Source organism: Buteo buteo, chromosome 22, assembly GCF_964188355.1.
Source record: "Buteo buteo chromosome 22, bButBut1.hap1.1, whole genome shotgun sequence".
NCBI lineage: Eukaryota > Metazoa > Chordata > Aves > Accipitriformes > Accipitridae > Buteo > Buteo buteo.
In genome coordinates this window covers 9,572,149-9,593,391 of record NC_134192.1, presented here as the reverse complement: position 1 = coordinate 9,593,391, position 21,243 = coordinate 9,572,149, and the positions used below count along the sequence as shown (strand labels likewise).

General features: G+C 39.2%; 1 protein-coding gene across 2 annotated transcripts in view; it reads left to right on the top strand.

Moving 5' to 3' along the window:
- The window catches only part of AFF2 (ALF transcription elongation factor 2), a 350,449-nt gene that overhangs the window by 311,745 nt on the left and 17,461 nt on the right, over positions 1-21,243 (top strand). For both annotated transcript variants that reach the window (XM_075054426.1, XM_075054425.1), the window contains exons 13-19: positions 4,445-4,679; positions 6,632-6,771; positions 7,330-7,393; positions 10,811-10,947; positions 14,347-14,418; positions 14,780-14,873; positions 18,280-18,329. In XM_075054426.1, coding sequence (XP_074910527.1) covers positions 4,445-4,679; positions 6,632-6,771; positions 7,330-7,393; positions 10,811-10,947; positions 14,347-14,418; positions 14,780-14,873; positions 18,280-18,329 — 792 coding nt within the window. The remainder of the gene's footprint in view (positions 1-4,444; positions 4,680-6,631; positions 6,772-7,329; positions 7,394-10,810; positions 10,948-14,346; positions 14,419-14,779; positions 14,874-18,279; positions 18,330-21,243) is intronic.

Sequence of the window (21,243 nt, the reverse complement as noted above, 5' to 3'; positions counted from 1 at the left end):
TGAGGTTCACCCATTAAGAAGGTGTTACATCCCATGGTGGATGTTCTCACTTGGGAGGAACCTTAGGTCTCTCCTGTTGGAACTTGATCCCTGTGCCAACAAGCCAAGTTCCCCAAGGCAGGCTTCAGAGGCTTTCACTGGGCTTTTTTATAGATACAAGAGTGTTTTGACAGAAAGACCGTGATCTCTGGGCCAAAATTTGTAGGCATTCAGAAGTCTGGAGGAATCAGTGAAAGATGGGCCACACCTGTGCTTTTGCAGCTCCCACTGGCTGCCTATCTATGGTTTAGGCATTTGAATACATTTCTGTCATAATCTTTCCCTAAGTATATGGGCTCAATAAAGCAAGCAAAGATGCACAATTAATTTTTAAAGGGTTACATGTCTAATATGGGCAATTATATGCCTAATTTCCACAAGTTTCTATGACTACATGTACAATTTGAGTGTAGAAAATTCAAATGGTCAGTTGTGAATTTAAAAGCCATTTGCACAACCAAAGAACCGGTTTGTATTATGTAGTCATTGCATAAGCAACTAGTTATCTCTCTCTGTTCCTTCCCTCACACATTCTGGGGCTGATGCCTTTTCCTAAATCTGACGTGACACTTATAATTATTCCAACTATTGCCACTGTATTTTCCTTATTTCTGATATTTTGTAGCAAATTAAGGAATAGATGATACTGTGTTTTGTCCAAGTAATTCATAGCAATACCTTGAAACACTGCTGTGAGGCTGGATTTTTGTTAGATCAGCTGCCCACTTTGCAGCAGAGGATTATTTATGTATTTACTTGCTTGCCAGAGCAATTTTAATTTAAGCATTAATTGTATGTGCTGCTGAATACCATTTATATCTGAATACCTGATTGGTAGACCCAGTCCAGACAGAGCACTATTCACCAACATTTGGCAGTTTGTAACAACACAGAGAGTTATCTACTGATGCAAACTGTGAGTCTGAATTTCAGACTAGACTCGTACCAGTGAAACATGCCTGCCGTCTTCACAGGCACGCTAGAAGTCTGTCTGAGGCAAGCATTTTAGCCTGTTTTTCAAGATTTCCTGATTCCTTTTGTTTGACCTTTAGTTAAAGATGCACCTGTACTTGGCAACATATATTAGCCAATCCCTTGAGTAGTCACAACAGCATTCATTGGGGTTCGTTCACGGCAGAGGCAGCCTTCTACTTCTATGACAATGACTTCAGCTTCATTCAGTTGCTGCCATATGGTCCAAGCTAATGCAGGAGTGACCTTTCCCTGCTAACCCCCTGCAGAAAATCAGATACACCGTCAATGTGCAGCATTTCATTGCGGACTGGGAGAGTAGAGGCAAAGGAAAGCCAAGTGATTGGTATAGACAATGGCTTTGTCTCTCTAATAGGCCAGAGATACCACTGCATACCACAAGGAGTGGATAAAAAAAGGGCAAAGAAAGGCAGCTTGAAATGTGAGAGTAGATGGAAATTCTCTCTCCTTCACACACTGACCTCTTGTTGCCCGCTTGCTTGCTTTCTACCCTAAAAGAAACCAGGCTGAAAAAAAAGCAGATGGGGAGCCTTCTCGTTCCTTGATAATTGGCCTTTTCAGACACAAAGATTAAACCCTGCAGCCACAAGACCATCAGTTCTGCTTGTATTTTTTCCTTGCACTTTTATTGTGTTTCTCCTTAGATTTTAAATATAGTTTAACTAACAATCATGTCAGCAAATTAAACCATTGAGTCTCGGTAATTATTGCAATAAATTCATTCAAAATTAGCGATTACTGCAATCAAAGACCAGTTTCTTAGCCCATTAACAGCCCAAAGCAAAGTGACAATCTGGTTAACTGCTGGTAACAACCTATTTCATGGAGGTTATTGTTAACATAAATGCTTTGGCGTAAATCTGAGGGAGGTAACATTGCTAAATAAATTATCAGCTTAATTCTTGCAAAAACTCATAGGAGTAAGTGGGCAATAGGGGAAAAAAAAAAAGAAAAAAAGAAAAAAAAGGCAGAATTATAACCGTAAAGTATTACTTTTTTTTTTGTTTTAATTTGAGTTATGTAGAAAAAAAAATCCTCAAGTGCCTTTTTTTCCTTTGTGGTTAAGTCTTGCCACCCACAGAATGACTTGTGTGCCAGAGCTGAGTGGCTGCGTCTATATCTTGGTTTGCCCCATCTTATATTTGAGTCCAAAGATGAAGGGAACTGGTAAAGTTTTAAGTAGTGAAGTTTTAACCATGGTACCTGCAGCTGCCTTAATTTTTTCTTGTACTACTCTCTTAATCCCTCCACCTCCGTGTAGCAGCTGAGGAATGTTGCTTCGATCACTTTATATGTGCCTTGAATTTCCCCATGCAGTGGTAGACTCTGTGCAAGTGCGAGAGTCCTGCATCAGCCCTGGAAATAGCCACAGATGTGCTGAGGAACGTCACTAGTGGTGCAGGGTCAGATCCTAAAGGAGGCTTGGCCAATGGCTTACGTTCAGTTTTTCTTCAGATGCTTTTGAGATAGATCTGCCAGACTCAGTTGCTCTTCCCTTTGCAAAGCTGTGCCAGGGAGAAAGAGCTTCACACACCTCCATACACAGGGGCATGGAGAACCACTTCGCTCTGTGCTCCCACCCATATATGCATGTTCAGGGTTCCCTGTGTAGGACACTGATTTGGGAGGCAGAGGGTTTGGATTCTGCTCCTGGGTATTTCATGAACCGTGTCTGCTTTGCCTCTGTACAATCCAGTAACACATGCCCGCTTTCTTGGGGCAGTGCTTGCCCTCCCTTGGAAAACTTTCCTCTGGAAAAAGTTCAGAGTGTTATTGTGCTATAGCTATGGTAACTTGTCTGAGTTCCAAAATGCCCTTTGGGTGTAAGAAAGCTAACAGATGGGGCTTTGAGTGAGAACTTTTTGGAGGACATGTTGCAGGACCACATGTGCACAAAATCAGTCTCCTCGAAGAACTGCCAGTCTCTTCCAACCTGGTTGCTTTCCTTTGATCTTCTTCAGGCCCATGTGTTTTCTGAGCAGGACAGCATCCATACCAGTCATATTGTAAGGCAATATCAATTCTGTGCTCATTTTATTTCTTCAGTCTGAAGATCTTTAATATCAGAGAGTTTCAAATAAGGTATTTTTAACTCTGGTTCAGTCAAATTAAAATAGCTTTGAGTAGAAGAGCTATAAAACCTAAAACATGGGGAGTTTGTTTGATTTCACTCTGTGATTTCACAGATCAGCCAAAACATTTTTGTATCACCAAAGGCCAAAAGTCGGGGAACGACCAAAGCAGGTGTAGATATCGATACTGTTGGTGAAAGTGCAGAAGAGGCCAGACTGGAATGAGAGACCACTCCGAAATGAGGAGTAAGGAAACTTGGGTTGCCTTCTCCTCTTTCCCTGGTTACTTTAAGGCAAAGTAGATCTATAATTCCTGACACTGACTGAAAGTGACTGGGAATGAAACATAAATTCTTATTGACTTAATTTGTTATTGAAATTTTAGTCAATAATCATGAAAAGTAAATGATCCTGTAGTGCCATATGAGATGTCTAACAAAAGATTAAAATTCAGGTTATCTTCATTGACTGAGCTAGGACAGTACCTAAAATAAAAATCTATGAGTAGATTAACATGTTAAACAGTCAGCACGGTGTTGGGTTTTGTTTTTTTCTTTTCTGATGGATTTGAGGGGAAAAAGGTCTAGCAGGTTTTTACTGTGTATCACAGCTGCCATTTCCAGCCAGCTAACAATTTCTGTACATAAACCAGACAATAGATTATCATATTACTTGAGCTTTCATGTTAAAACCACATTCATTTTCTGAATCACGTTCAATTCATCAACCAATATTTGCTCAAGGGCTTTTGCCAGCTACAATGTATCATTTTAATATAGTGTTGAACATTGGTTTTATTGTAGAGGTCAAATAATTATTATCATGTTATTGTTATGGTTATCATTTTGTAGTTGTTAGAAATTTTATTTTTTTTTTTGCTTCACGTGCCATGTGCTATTATGGTTTTTTTGCAAAGGTTGCTTATGTGGGCGCTAATCCACCTCTTAAAAAGATGCTTAATGTTAAACACATAAATAGTCATACTTGATGTCAAAGGAACTAACCCAATGCATAAAACTTTCCAGCACTTTGCTGAGTCAGAACCTCTGTGACCTCTCAAATGAAGGCGGACTCAAATTAGCATTTAAATTGGGTGCAATTTGTACTAATGCACTGGAAGTTGTCCTCCAAAGCAGGACGTTTCTGCAGCCATTGAAAAGACAGAGGTAGTTCTTCTGTTTTCACTGCTTGTCCCCTTTTGACTTAGCTCCTAGGACACACGGACTGCAGGACATATTTGAGCGTAGAGCTGGCTTCTCAGTAAATAAAATGTAGAGCTTTGTGCTATGGAGGATTAACCAAGGTTCTTGAAATGCAACTGGTTCTTATCTGTGTCCCAGGAGCAGCGGTAGCTCAGTGAAGAAGGTGGCAAAGAAAAGAGAAGAGAAGCTGTTTCCTCCTCCATTATCCCCCCTCTTGGATGAGCCTGTGCACCGGCGGCACAGCAGTGACAACGGCTCCTTCAGCCAAGAGACCAACATCACAAACACCTCTCAGACCAGCAGCTCTTCCTCCTCTGTTTCTAAACACAGAAAGAATGAAAATAAATCCTCTTCTAACCCCAAAGGAATCTGTGTAAGTAACCGAGCTCAGTTGCTGGAAGTGAACAAGATAAAATAAAATTAACTTGGCTTTGTTCTGTTTGATGTTTTTTCCTCCAGTATCTATTTTTAAATGCTTATGTAGCCCCACTCAAGAGCAGTGAGGAGTGGATCTTTGCAGAGCTGGGCAAAAGCAACTCTTGCAAGTTCCATTTTTAGGTCAGCATTAGGTATCTATTGGGCGCTGTGTATCACTCCCTAAAACACCTGGTCCCCGAGCCTTAGAGGAGAGCTTTTGCAGCCACCAACTAGCTGCAAATAATCCCTTAATTCTGTAGCTACAACACACAGGTTTTGAAAACAAAACTTCAAGAATTTTGGTGTCCATCGCTTGAATAATTACCCCAAATTCTCAGCCAGAATTAAGCACTGTGGTTGTACTGAATATTGCAGCCTAAACTAACCAGACAATAAAAATCTAACAAAAAGCTACCTGTCCATAGTACACTCAACGTGGAAATATCTTCTCTCAGGTTTGCAGGCTCCCAGCTTCCAGCAGTAAGGTTTATTTACACCTAATCTCCATGAATTACATATAAAAGTATTTAGATACCTTGTAAATAGTTGGAGGCTTTTTCCCCCAAAAAAACATTATTCTGTTAGGGCCATCTCCCCATCAAAGATTTTCACATAGGCAATTCTTTTTTGCTTGCTTTTCACCAGATTCAGATGTTTTTTTACTGAAAATGCAGGAAAAAGAGCCAAAACTAGAAGCTGCATAGCAAATACACTAAAAAAAAAAGTAAAATTTCACATTAGTTTGTCATCCTCTTTTAGAGTAAACAGGGAAACTTCAAGTTTTTGGCCCGTTTTAGAAAACAGCCCTCCCTCTACAGTTTCAAACATATTATTTAGTATCAAACTGTATCTTACTATCGCTGTCAAAATTAAAAGACAAGAAGAAAATTCTGCCACAGAAAAGGACATGCATAGCCCCATTTTTCACAGTTCACCACTTTGTGGGAGGTTGTTACCCTGCACTGTAATAGTAAAACTCACAAGTTGCATTGGATCGTAGGTGACAAATCACTTCACCTTATTCATTCATCCCTGTTGCTTTCTGATATCATTGTGTCACTTCAAGCTGCGAGAGTAATACACACGCCTTCAACTGAAATCAATGCCAAAATGAACTGCATGTGTCAGCAAATAAACAATGCTGTGTAAACAGCAGGGCCACTTCCTCTCACTCCCAGCATCTCTAGTCAGATTTATCCTTGGTTTATCTGTTATACTGATACATGAAATACTTGTCTTCTTCTAAAATATGTTAGACTTCTTTCCTTAGTTCACTGGTTCATCTGTAATTTAGTTTATCTGGTGGTGGACCTAGCTTGCAAGTTGCAATTGCCTGATTTAAATGCCTCTGTTACGCTTCTGGTTTTAATCAATGCAAAATCACAACTTCTACTTTCCATTTTTCTCTCTGTTTCGTGTCGCAAGGGTGAGGAAACTGTTCTTTGCTGAAATACGAGCAGACTATTCAGACACCTTACAGTTAGCTAACAGTAATATAGAAAAAAAGGTTACATTAGCATGATACACCTTGAATGAAGTTGAGTTTACATCCAGCCCTTCTGCATTAGATTTCCCCACCCTTGCTTTAACGAGCGTCTCTAGTCAGTTACACTGTGGTATCCAGGCTAACTTCACCCGAGAGTGTAAGTTCATGAGTTCAGGTGAGGGGTCAGAGGTAGAGTCATATTGCCTAATTAATCTAATAGGCTTACATTAGAGAGGATGGAAGGGTGGTTTTGTGAGGTAACCTGGATATACATCCAGGTTGGGTATATGTGAGTGCTACTTTGTGCCTTAGCCTTTTGTTTGTTTGTTTGTTTGTTTGGGGGGGGGGGAATGTGAGCACTTATATTGTTGGAAGGTGTTTGTTTGAACTAGGAAGAGTTAATAACAGTCCTTTTTTTCTAGGAGGAAGAATCTCATAATACACCAACAGCCAACACTCTTCTTGACACCAGCCACCTAGAAACAGACATCTGGTCTGCAATGCCAACACTTTCCAATGGGAATTCTGAGCCCAGAAGACCCAAAATAACATTTGATGATGTGTAAGTATTATTGGATCTCTGTGCTAGCTGCATGTTATGTGGTTGGGATTTTCATGCAGGCAGAGCTCCCAGTGAAAGAGAGTATCTTTGATTATAACACTAGCATTGGGCACCTGTGTGGATAGTGCTGCACAAAGGCACACACAGTTTTAATCTTTACAAATGGACTGTTGTCACTGATTAATGAAGACTCTGTTGATAAATGTTTTCAGATCATGAATGTTGGTTCACGGTAATTCTTCTTCATTTTTTTATTTTAGCTCCTCTAATGGAAACTTCTTATACTTAATTAGTTTAAAATATTTTTTCTTTTCCTTTGTTCAGCACACATTAATGGGTCCTTTGGGTGGCCAGTTTCTACAGCTAGTTATTTTACATTCTGGTCACCCGTCATATCTTTGCATACAGCAGCTTCAGATTAATATCAGGTTAAGATTTAAATAGATAAGTGGGTGTATGTGTCGAAATTGTTCTTGAAGCAGTCAGCAATTTTCTCAAACAATGTTTGTCCAACTGTATGAAAACAAAGACTTGAAATAATTGATTTTGTCTCTTCAGGCTTCACAATGCGGATTATTACATGCAAGAGGCTAAGAAGCTAAAGCATAAAGCAGATGCATTGGTAGGTTATCACAGAGCAGTTTTGTCTCTTTCCACTACAGAGCTGGGTGTTACAAACATGTACATTCTGAATGTCATCTAAAGCCTCAGAAACCATCAGAAACCCTCAGAAACCCTGCTACTGACTACAGTGGGGCTTCAGATTGTACTCCATAAACACACTGTTCACAACAAGTCAAACCCTGAGCAGCATTCCTAGCCTTTAACAATTTGTTCCCAAAAAAGCAGCTCCTTACAATAGCTGGTATCTCTTCTGAGGAGGAGTAACAGTCATGCTGTTTATGAAGGATGTAAGATAATTTTGTGAAAAATGATGTGTATTTGAAATTTGTTTTCCTATTCATTTTGAGCCTAAAACAAAAGTGTTGAAATATTCCATAACAGGAAGTTAAGAAAGGCAAATCACCCTTCACCCCATTATCATGTGGTAAAACTGTTTGATATTTCCAACCCAATTGTTTAAAATTTGCAACAATTGATTTTTAAATAGTACATTCAATTTTATTGCATGCTTTTAGGCTGGTAAATAACAACTCAACACACTTCTTCCCAAAAAATCTTGCAATGAGGTAGTTCAATGCTGGGAAAGCTTTTTCTCTCATTTTACCCCAGATGAAATTCCAGTAAGATTGACCTAATTTTGCAAAGTGTTTTGATTTTGATAAAACTACTTAATCTGACCAATTATGCTCTATCACAGTTTGTTCAATCCAAGCTATTGCTAGCACTGAAGTGTCTTTAATAGCCAGTTACTTTGTAGGTAGGGACTTTGCTCCTGTATGCCACGTAGAGTGCAGAACAGCAGCTCATTTAGGCAGGCCTAGTGGAACTTGACTCCTCTATTTATTTAAACTAAGGTGTCTAAAATGGAGTGTGGCCATTCACTTTGCCTCTCAAAATCACAACTGAAAAAGAACTGGGTGATTATTCACGTCTTGCTTTATTATTTGTGGGGTTTTGCATGCATTTTGTATCATTCCACATCAGAAATTTTGTGCTTGGAAATAAGCGTTTGTCCAAAAAAAAAAACCCCAAAAGAATCACATGCTATGTTTTTAAAAACCAAAACAAACTAATAAAAAAAATGGCTCTCCCTCTGCTGTCAGTGAGCTGAAGGAGATTTGACATGTCAAGCTGCCTGCTCCAGCTCCCCGGGCTCCCTTTTGACTTGGGGCACAGTGTTACCAAGTGTGTTTTCTGTGGGAGGTGGGTTCAGGTTTTTGGCAACCTGCCGTGACTGTAAGTCAGCAGTCGTCCCTCCCGACCTGCCCGTTTACAGGAGGTGCCCTGCACTGATTCCTGCAGCCCAACTCAGCAGAGCTGGTTCAGCCAGAGCCCTGACATCTGCACGCAGGAAAGGCTGGCAGAAGCAGACTGACAACACCTCCCACAGCTGATTGACCTGTAAAAAAAATACACGTGCTTCTGGCACAGGGATGCCTGCTCCACGCTAGCAAATATTTACAGGCTCAGGCTCCCGATGATCTCAACATGCTATGTCAATTCACTTCCCTCTACAGCCTGATTCACTCAGAAAGTGTTGACCTGTCTCCCGTCCTCTTACCTTTGACTATGCCTTGCGGAATCAGGGGTGTTTCTCAAGCAGAACTAAGAGGAGCAGGCACAGCGCATCATGCTGCTGCCTGCAGGCAGGCCTTGCCTGTCACATGCAGTTTGACACCCCGAGTGCTCTTATGGGAATGTGAGGCCATCCGCTACAATACAACTTGTTGGCAGACATAAATACCCATGAACAAAGTATCTGCTTTTTCTTTCCGCTATTTAGGTCTCAACTTTTTTTTTTTCCACCCAATACAGCTGCACACAAATTATCTCCATGTAACACATTTGCTGTGCAATCCTGTAGCGTTAGTTGTCCTATGGAAACAATTGCTTCTGGTTACTTGGTGCTGACATGACAAAGCACACACAGCACTGAAAGATGTGTTGCAGTGGCTAGAAAGATAATGCATGTGACCTCAAAATGTGTCAGCAAATGTTAATGAGATTTGTGGCAATGCTGTTCCTGAGCTTGTACGGAAAATAGATTTCTGGTGAAGGGCAGGGCATTTCACATCTTATGGGAGCAACCCCATGAAAACCTATCCTTGTCTGGGACGGCAGTAAGGAATCAACTAATTTGGATGCGCTGCTGCAGTGGCAACTGACTGTACCATACAGAAGAGATCTTGGAGACCTCGCTCTCTTCTCGGCTGAGCTGTGATGAGTTGGAGTAATTCCACCTGCTCCACTAGAGTCCACGTGGAGCAAAGGGCAGGATCGGATCCCATTTCTGGCTCAAACTGTGTGTCTGTACTAAATCTGCTTGCAGCCAGATTCCTTTTTTTTTATATCACAAAAAGTCATCTTTGAAAGTCTTGAAGCAAAGAATTTGAAGAATATGCTGAGAAGTGGCCATTGGAATAGAGAGAAAACATTTAGAAATATTTTCCCTTTTGTGATCATTCAGGTAATACCTATAAATTATACACAGGCTTTGTACATAATCAATGCACAAGAGCAGAACTTGAAATCAAAAGTATGCAGAGGGAACTAGTTACAAGGATTGCTTAGAAGCAGCCACAAAGGCACGTAACTGTCACCTTGGACCAATACTAAATGTTCTGCTTAATATGTTGCTAGGATAGCCTTCCATTTTGTGAATGGAAAACATATGCAGATGCATCAAAAATATTTTGATAGAGACATACAAAGAAATTTTTTGAATTATTTAAAGTATATTGGATCTCTTATATCAAATGCCACATTAGTAGAATTCTTACATCCAGCTATCAAAAATTGAAAATGTTAAATACTATTATAAAATACTTACTATAAAAATGTCATATATAATATTCATTACACATAAAAAAAGAAATCAGTATGTCTAAGTCAGTTTAATCACAACCATTATGAGGGCTAAAACCTTTTGCAATAAAATCCTAGTAAAATAAAATATTTAGCAGTGCTATATTTTCTCCTTTTTTTTTTTTTCTGCTCTTTCAGTCATCACATAAGTGATGAGATTTTTTTTTGGTCAACAGTTAGCACAGAATGTGACATCTGACAAATGGCATGGAGTTGTTACTTAACCCTTACATAGTGACATTCAGACTTAGTTCATATATCAAGGAGCAATATGGTTTTGTTCAAACATGCTTAGTGTACCTCATTGCCTGTGTAGATCCATGCATGTCAGTGGACATGCATTGACTTTCCTCTGTGGAGCATCTGGCCATATACTGCCTGAAAAGATTTGGTAAAAACATAGACCCTGCCTTAATTACTGAATGAATTCATTCTTAACTACCAGCGTCACTTTACTTTTATCCTAATGCTAGTGTTGCTTTGTATTATGATCTGTCTACCTAGAAATTAAAGCTGAAGGATTTTCTTGATGGTGTCATTCCCATTTCAGCTGGAGAAGTTTGGCAAAGCAGTGAATTATGCTGATGCTGCCCTCTCCTTCATCGAGTGCGGGAATGCTATGGAGCGAGATCCATTAGAAGCTAAATCTCCATACACCATGTACTCAGAGACTGTGGAACTCATCAGGTTAATGTCCTTTCTGTGATCATTTTCATAATCTCATTTCAGTCATAATTAGAACCTGCTATGTTTTAAAAAATACCATTTCAACGTATTAATGATTTGTCCAAGGCATCTTCATCTCAGAAGTCATCATAATTAGTTCTTGCCATTTTATTAATGTCATGGAAAATTTATAATTGATGGACACTGCTTTTATAAATTATCCCCTTTAGAGGTTATAATGTGAGTGTTATAATTTGCAATATTCATAAAATTAAAATTGAAATGTAGTGGGTGGAAGTAAAGTATAGTAATTTCACTGTTTGGCAATGACACTTGTCTTTTAAAAGGTGTAGTTTTATAATTCAAAACATTAAAGTGAGTCTATCAGGATTTCTATTACAAACCCTGTTTTTAGACGTTTATAACTTGGCTGTTAAAAAAAAAAAAGAGGCTGAAACTTGGCACATAAGATCATAGCCAGAGAGGAAGCTTTCCACATGTATTGTATAAAAAAGTATATTTTTTAATGTTAAAGGAACATGAACCAGCTGAATTAGTTTTAATACAGTTTTGTGGACTCATGGGCTAGAACATGGATGAGAGCTCCTTTACTTACTAATAAAATGCCTGAACTATTAATTTAAAATCTGCTACTGTTCCTTATAGCTGTTTCATAGTGTTGACTCCGTAGAAATAATGGTCTCCTGAGTAACTAGGGGCTTGTTTGCTTTATTTGCACAAATTATCAAAGTGAAATCAAGCAGGATTAAATTTACCTATAAGTAGAACACCAGGATTTTTCCTCTTCACTGTGATGCACCTTTGCTTTCCCCAGTGTATGCTGGGAATACCACCATTAATGTCAGTGTAATTACTGGCAGTTTACACAAGAGAAAGAAAAGGAGGCAAATCAGGCCTTAAATGTTTGGGGTTTAATATGACAAAGGTGTTTTTTTAACATGCAGGATTTTAACATGCCAGATGACTAGCTAGTAGAGACTGCCAAAAATAATGCATGTTTTACATTTTGAATAAGTAGGTATTTACATAATAAAATGTATCAAATCTTAAGAAGCTTTTACTCTCAGGTAAATAATATGCCTGCTAAATATTTAAAAACATGGTTTTACATTCTACACTTCATAAAGAGAAGAAAATCTAAAGAGATTACTCAACAAAAAATGATGTTCACTCAACACTTAAGATCCAAGTTAAACACTTGAGAGCAGAGAACTTAAGGAGCCGCCTACCTCTGCTCCACTGTGCTGAAACAATTCCTGCACTCTGACGGTGGGCAGTTCGGTACTTTGTGTCCTCAACTACACAGCTACAGTTGTATGGCAGGATAAATTGTATTTAAAGCAATATTCTTTAAAGAAGTAAGCGCTTCTTCATAGGAGCCTGTGTTTATTTTTATTTTTTAAGAAATCCACACGGCACTGTTGAAAATGTTGTTCCTCAGTCCAGCAGTCTGTCTGTTCAGAAGCAGATGGACCAAAAATCTTCATTCATTCAAGAGTCACAACACACGCCCCACTTTTAACTCAGAGAGTGGCAGCTCTAGGAGTAGCTCACAAATGGGTGATAACCTGCAACTCCCCTCCACCCTCCACTGCTGGTGCTGGATGGAGTCAACTGAGCGTGCGGCTGCACCTTGGAGCAACTGGCACCCATCAGTGTAGGCAGCCCCACTGCCTCGCTCTTCCCAGCAGCTCCTGTATCAGCGCAGTCCTGCTGCAGGCTACGGGACAGATAGACCTTGGCATGGAAGCAGCAGCGGAACTGCTTTTGGATTGCTTTTTGAACTGCTTTTGGCTATGGAAGAATCTGGAGGACTTTGTTATAGTAGATATCTGGTTTCTAAATAGCTAAAGTTAGGTGAGATTAATTCCCCCACCTGCCATTAAAGGTGGAGCTGAACTTACCAACTCTTGTATGCAGCATCTTGTAGGCAGCCAGTGAGAGACTGATTTGCCCAATTTAATTGCTGTCAGTGGTCAGACATGGAAAAAAAGGTGACTGCCTAGGTGAGCAGCAGGCTGGTACAGGTTCAATAAACTCCCAGGACAAATACACAAATCTTGTGGGCTACAGTGGGTGCTGAATGTACAAACCAAGTATGTGGCTGTGCACACACACGTTCTCAATGTGGCTCATAACATTAACATAGATTTTTACTATGAGATAAGAAATAGAAGGAGATTTTTAGATTTTTCTCACTTTTGCTCCTCCCTTCATCAGAGGCACCATTTTCCCCTTTTGCATTAGCTTGTGTCTGCCCTGAGTATCTGCATCAGACACCTGTTTGTGAAAGCAAGCGGAGCATCAAAGAGACTGGGAATATCAGAGATCTGACTGTCAAAGGTGTTTTAAGTTAATGGTAATGCTAAAATCCCTAACGTAACACTGAAAATCCCAGAGAGACATGTATCTTCGTGTTTGATCAGACTCATTCAGTATGACCGGAACAGCAATACCAAAGAGCAGGTGAGATAGGACGTGAAGGAAGCACATCATGTGGTGTGCTACAGCTGCAAGCTGGGGGCTGATGATGGGGGTGGTGGGAGGAAGGCAGAGCGACAGCAGCACTGCCTGCCTGCACTCCATTACCTCCTTGTAAATGAGAACTCATCAAGACTGCCTGGATACCTTAAAACTTTCTTACGCAACGCTGAACCCTATTACTTATTCTAACACAAGTACCTGTGAAATTGCATTAGGGCTCAGAACAATGATTTTATGCGAGGAATTGATTTTCAAGAGACTAAATGCATGGAATGGAGTGTGCTCAGTTAAAGAAAAAAAAATGAGAGAGGAGGTAGGAATACTCAATCTTTGATCACCCAGATGCTGGACAGCAGCAATTAAATAGAGAGGGAAGACCAAGTACACAAGACTCATAAATTAATAGACCCAAGAATTTAAAAAGCTGTGAACATGACCTTTCCTGTATTTAAAACTGTTTTCTATATAAAATATATTAAAAGCTTTGAAGAAGCATTTATGAGAAGGATTTTGAAGGTATTATTCAAGCCCAAAGTATTACATGTAAAACCTTATTATATATTACTCTACTCTTCAGTACATATAGGGCCAAGATCTTATGCTTCTGTCCAACACTCATCACAAATGTTTGCAGGACTCAACCTAGATGGCTGGATATTATATCATTAATGTGCCCAAGAATAGTTCACGTTGTTGGCCCAGAAAATGGGTTGGTGATTTACTTTAGCACTCCAGATTTTAAGTGGTGCTTTCTGTTGAATTTTACGTTGATCTCATCGTTACAGAACAATGTGACCATTAACTGTTGCAGTTGGAGAAGAATATCTCTGTATGGCTGTTATTTTTCAGAGTGTCACTAGTATTCCTGGAAACATCTTAACTCTCAGTTTCTTCTCTCCTCACCTTTTCGACAAGGTATGCAATGAGACTCAAGAATTTCACAGGCTCTTCTGCCACGGAAGGGGACAAGAAATTAGCAGTTTTATGGTAAGTCCCATTGCGACAATGAGAGAAGCAGCTAAAATCTTAAGGAGGACTTTAAAAGTACTGAATTACTTAAGCAGCTTACAGAAGATCATTATTCTTGTTTTCCATTAAACTATTAAAGGATAACTAATGGATTTCTTCAGCAGCTGACTAAACATTTATTCTTCTAATTTATACTCTTATCAAGATGGGATTTTAATGCTTTTGACCACTTTTTTTTCTTACTCCGTTTGCTTATGTTTCGAAATCTAACCTTAGAACAGAAACTGCAAAATATAGGCCAGCTTTTTTCTTTTTTTTTTACAGTTTATAGGTTTCATTAAGCAATGGAATTAACATAATCTTTTCCTAATTACCACAGCTACCGATGCTTATCACTTCTCTACTTGAGAATGTTTAAACTAAAGAAGGACCATGCTATGAAGTACTCCAGATCTCTGATGGAATATTTTAAGGTAATCTTTATTCTATTTAATTTATAGATATGAAATGAAATTCATACCAGCACTGAGAGCTCTCACAAGTATAACTGCGTGACTTAAAAGTCCCACATTTAACCTCTCCCCTGGGAAATGCAGGCAGGATGGCTGCCAGGGACTGGGGACAGAAGTGATTTGGGGGATTTTTGGATTAGTCACTTGATTCAAAGGACCATACTCAGTAATTCTACTAAAATAACATTATTCTCAACACCATGTAATGTTTATGCAACTTTCTGTAAAGGAAACAGATTCTTTCAAGATTTCAAGGGGCAAGTGATTCTGAACTGACCCCCAATGAACCATAATAAAACAATTATTTAGGCTTTAGTTAGTTAAATTTAGATTTTAAATTCTCTGAGATTTGCTGAAGCTTATTGCAGACTCAGAGATTTCTCCTTTTATTTCTGTGGAACTTCAAAATTCCTTATCTACATATTGAAAGTTTGCCTTTACCATTGTCATGACTCGGTGATGTTTTCCTTTACCTTGTCAAACACTGTTTACCCAGTATAAGAATGACAAGTCCTCACCGTTCCTAAATTAAGAGAGAAACAGAATCTTTCTTCAGCTCTGCCAAGGTTTTGATATTTATATTTTACTGGTTGATGTTGTTTGAAGCATACATTCATTCTTGTACTTTATTACTATGTATTATTCTATAATTATGTAATTATAGTGGTTTGTCAGCCCATCAGTCTTTTTTTGTTGGTTTTTTTTCAGCCTCTCTGAATTTGTTGCAGGCTTTGACATATTAGTACTGCAAACCAGTAAAACTTTTAATGCTGCAGTTTTAATATTTTCATGTAAATGGTGATAAAATGGTCCTTCTGCTGGAAAACTCCAATACTGTCATGCTAGCAACCACCACTTAGTCCTGACTTTCCTGGTGTCCTCTGAGTGTGTGCATGTATCTCTATAACTTCAGTAATGTTACTCCTGATCTGCTTAAATTGAGGCTCCCTTGAAGTCATCAGGAGTGCCTCTGTTGTACTCATGGAGTTTTCAGTCAGGGATTTGCACAACAAATTAAATTTGAACTAGACACATTTATAGCCTTAGCATTTTCATGAAATGTATTCCATCCACTTCAGATTTTATCCAGGATGATGTAGATTGTCTCTTAAAAAAAAGGTTATTGACAAATCATTTGATAAACTTTTTCTGCAGAAAGTAATGATTTCTTAAAAAAAAAAAACACAAAAAAAACCCCAAATGTGATGGGGGGGATTCTCTCTTCCCTTAAAGCCACTTTACTTTCTGTAGCTGTGCAAATAGGTACAATGAAGAACATATTACTACTCCTAGCATAAGACCATTTTCCTGCATCTGCACAGAGAAAATGACTTTTAATGTAAATGAAAATAAGGGAAAAAAAATTAAAATGTAATAAAATAGACAAATGAGGAATGCTGGTTTTAGGCATCCAGTCGAAGCTGAGTATTTCAGCTAGTGTTACTGTGTGTATGCTGTGGGCACTGTAACTCATTTGCTAGAAGTAGCAATTGAGTGTATACAGATTATATGTTCGGGATCTTTTTGTAGTAAAGGCATAGGAGGAGAAAAGAAAAGAATGGGAGCTATTAACTACGTATTAGTTTTGTATTGCTGCACAATGTTCTCTGTGTTCACTAGCGAGAATCTGTAATACAAATGAAAAAGACTAACTACTTGAATAGAGTTGTTATTCAAAATTTTGCACAATTTTAACTGTGAAAAGCAGCCCACTGTTTACAGCAGAACTGAGAGGAATTTTTTGGCAGAATTGTTTTTCATATTTTTCCTCACAAATGCCACTTTGTCCAAATTGAAACCATTTGTGGACAGAACTGGTTCTGATTAATTTCCAATTAAATGTTTCAAATTTATATTTTTGACATTTCAAAACAGAAAATAACCATTTAATCATAAAAGTAGTTTTGAAATTTAGAGACAACTTGATGTAAAATATAATTAAAATGATAAATTTGTAAAATTGAAATCAAACTTTTTAACATTAGCAGAAGTGGCATCCTTTGATGCATTTGCTCTAGAAGTTTGAGGAAGATTTTTATGTTTTTGAAAATGTGTTGTCAATAGTCATTGGCAAAAATATTTCAAATGTTTTCATTGTCAAATAACTACCTCCAGTTGAGGTCTAGTCTTAATCTTGACAGATCTAGTATTTGTCTCCAGATACTGTTGGGAACAATCCCCAGACAATAGAAACTAACATCAAAGCTGCTTCTTCATCCCTGAACACTTTCCAGGGGAGTGTAGGATCTCCCTCCTTCTTACATACAAGTGGGAGGCAAAAATATACACTACATATGTTCTGTACTGCAAAACACTCACTTCATGCTCGCATCTTTAATGAAACACAGTAGCATGCTGTATAGGAACATATAGGCAAGGCCAATATCATGGTTTGGGCAGTGTTTTCTGCTTTGATCGATACTGTTTGGCAAGTTTAGCTGTGGTTTAGAAGTCAAGGGTAGGATTTTGCTCCCAGAGTCAGCTGTGTGACCTTGGGCCATGCCCAGGGCTGCTCTGCGCTCCACTGAATCTCTGTGCCTCACATGCAAAATAGTGATTACAGTAACCAGAATAATCTTGTAATAATGATGGTAATACTTTGCAGAGAACTTGTAAAATTTGATTGAATTTTCACTGTGCATGCTGACTTCTTTGCAAGGGAGCTCAGAGTGATTGTTTTCAGAAAGCACACATAGATAACTTCAGCCCTGATACTACCACTTCTTATGGGAATTAATAAGATACCACCCAGTCTGAGCAAGACTGGAAAAATCTGGCTTTATTGTTGCTGGGCAATCTTTTTGTACAGGGCTGTACAAGGTGCTGCACAGACGTGAAAGGCAGAATGAATAAGGGGGTAAGGAAAGTCAATTTGTGCAAATCAAATACATAAAAACAAGGGCATTCAAGCAGATCCTTACTAGAAGTTTTATTTCTACTACTATCTGAATCCCAATCCACCTTCCCTAGCAACTTGGGAGGGACTAATTTCATTAAGGCATCAACCCAGATTCTTCTTGTTTCTTATTAAAAGATTGCAGGTCCTCCTAAAGATAAGAGGTCATTTGCACTCTGAAGAACGAACTTTGTAGAATAATGTTCAGTGGTAATTAAACCACGTCTTTGTGAACTACATCTGCTTTTACTGGAACTTTACTATATTCCCTCTTCCATCAAGTGACTTTCAAGTTACTGGTTGGAACCCACCAGTCATCCACCAACCGTTTAATTATGGGACTGATGCGCAGAGCTGTTCTGCTACATGCACTGTAGCTCTTGCAACGAAAACAGGTAGCCTTGAGCCTTGTGTCATCACTATTCATGTACTTGCATCACCTTTATTTACATTTTGGTTTTGTGCTTACAGAACTCTTCAAAAGCCTCACAGGCCCCCTCACCTTGGGGCGGCAATGGAAAGTGAGTATTTTCTGCTGAGTACTTCTGTCTGAGAACAAGTGGTTCCAAGAGGGGGGGAAATGTTTTGGTGCCTCTAAAGGCAAAGGACAGGCCATGACTCAGTGGTTTGGGAGCTACAGGTATGTTTCAAATATGCAGCAGATAGAAAATGTTCTTCTGGGCTACAAAATTGATCTTACAGCTGCCTTGGGCTTGTGGGGCTGAGGGGATCCCAGTGGGCTAAATCAGGTACCTGTGTAGCCATCCAGTGTGGGTGGGAAGGAAGAACTGAAACACACCTTCATCTTTGTGCAAATCCCTCTTAAGTCTAAAATCACCCGTGGTGGGTCTGTGCTGAATTCTTTGACAGTTTGCTTCTCAAGCCAAATGAAGGCCATAAAGATATCTGTTAATTAGCTAGCAAGTACCATGTCATTTCAGGAAGTCAAACTAAAGTTAACCTTCATTGCAATGATTTTTCAATGATTCGTTCAGTAATGAAAGACCAGTGAATATTTCATTGATATATGGTAAGTGCTGTTTAATAAAACTGAAGGCGTAATAGTGGTGAAAATGTGAAGGCACTTAGTCAACCAATTATCAGTGGCTTTGTACTAACGTTAAAACACCCTTGCCTCAGATATGAAGTCAGGGTAATGCAATTATGATCTGCTGTTCAATGAAGGTGCATTGCTGCTGCAAACTTGCCTTTATCTTGCAATGTCTATTGCCACGTGACATGCATTCTCCTGCTCCTTTCTCCTGGCCACGCGTATAGATACAGGTAGAATAAAAGAGAAAGATTTTACCTTTCCTTCCTTCTTTCTTTGAGTAGGCTGAATTCTAGGTGAAAATGATTATCGTTAATGGTCTCTTTCTGGTGGTTCATAAGAAGAAATTACTATTAGACACTCCAAGGAAACAAAGTAATAAAACTGCAGAAGGGGTTGAAGTTTAGCACACAATGAATTGAAGTTTTCAAACAGACTTTGTTCTGAATCAGTGCAAGACCAAAAATTCCAACATTTTGCTTAAAGGAAAATATTGTCTTAGATAATTCAAAATATTTTGGGGTGTATATATTACACACACACACCAAATACACAAAATTATTTTGAATATGTGTGTGTGTATAGGTAATTAAGTATAGATTGTAACACAAACTAAAGTGATGAAATACTAAATCACTTTGTATAAAAACTAAAAAGATATTTTAACATTGGGAAAGCAACTACTAAATTAAATTATTCAATATGTGCCAGCTTTTCAAGGTATTTAAATGTCAGTGAAACCTTGTATTGCAATAAAAATACAGTAAGGTTTACATAAAGTTTTAGTGCTGAAATAGACTACTGGAGCATTACACCTCTCTTGTTCCTTAAGAAGTGGCTTATATCTAAAAATTTCATGAAGCGGAAGTTATCCTTTTATTCCTGTCCTATAATAGACCCCTATGAAGTGTGTGCTCTGCAGGTGATGACATCTCCCTTGCTATTTAAAGGAGCTGATTAGGTGCCCAGGATTTAGAATCAGTGGGTTTTGACTGGAGGAGAAAATTCTTGCCTGGCCACAAGGTAGGCAGCAGAAACCCAGCATTCAGGTCAGCATCATTTCTAACATAACACCCAGCTGATCAGTCTCTTCCCACTAACTTTGGAGATAAGGAAGTAAATCTCTGAAAGTGCACATCTCTGTCTTTTATTCAGAGAAGGAAGCACTTGACATGTAAGAATAACTGAATATGACAAGGCCTTGTTATAAGGGTGTTATTATGACACCTATGACCCAGCACACAAAGTCCACAGTCCACAGTCAGGTCTTCTGTCCCCTCTGTCTGGAGTCTTAGAAGAAAAGCCCTCCAGCTGGCTCAGAGTTGCCGTATATCTCAGGTGTCTCCTGGTGGCCCCAAAGACTGTCTCGGGCCTGGTGCTGCCACTGGCAGAACGTGCTCTGCCTTCCCCAGGGCTACACGCTCTACAGTTTCCTCTTATTCCCCTGCAAATCTGTACCAGATGGGAAGAGAAGTTGCACACCACAGAGGAGAGACCAAACACCATCAGGGTATGGCACCACTGGAGATGGATCAGCAGCCTGGTTCAGAATGGGGAGACAGCAGGGTGTTCTTAAATCTTTTTGTGAACAAAGCAGAAACTTATCCATTGCCATGAAGTGTAGTCTGCTCAGGATCTCAAACCATCGAAAATCTCAGCTTGCCTTACTGGAATTTCTGGCCACTTTTGTTTGAAAGGGCTGCGAACCTCTACAAAGTTGGCCTGAGTTCCAGGCTGGCAATGAAACAAATTTTCCCTGGTTTCATTACAGAAATGTTTCCCACCTCTAGCGACAGAAAGCACAAAATAGAGAGATTTAATAGACTCACCACAGTAATAATGGCTGTGCACAACAGGGTAAATCCAATGAACAATGTGCTTTATTTGGCAGAAGTGCGTCAGCTTGTTGTAAGTGGCTCTAACAAAATACTCCTGGTCTCCTCAGATACTTATGATTTTTAACTGCTCCCAGACCTAATCTAGTATAGTTCAGCTCTTCTGTGCCTTAAAGACACTGTGGCGTGTCAAGTAACCAGGATGTTTTGAGACTTAAAAATAAAACATTTGTGCCGTAGGATATGCTTAAACTATAACACATAAGCTGTGTAAAAAGCTACTAACTGCTGAATTAACGTGGTCTCTAGCTCTGGAAAAAGAATGTATCACAGGAGCCTGTTGTTGAGCACAGGTAATAGCAGGGCACTGCTGGAAAATCTGCAGCAAAAGCTGTTGCCATAAATGCCTTTCAGCCCAAGGCTGTGCCGTGGTGGTAGTCCGTCCCACAGCACCTGCAAGGTGTCAGCACAGCAGGCCTGTGCCCACGCTTCATGTTCGGGACCACTGACGGTGGCTTATAAAGCCAAGAGGAGGAGCCTTTCTCTCCT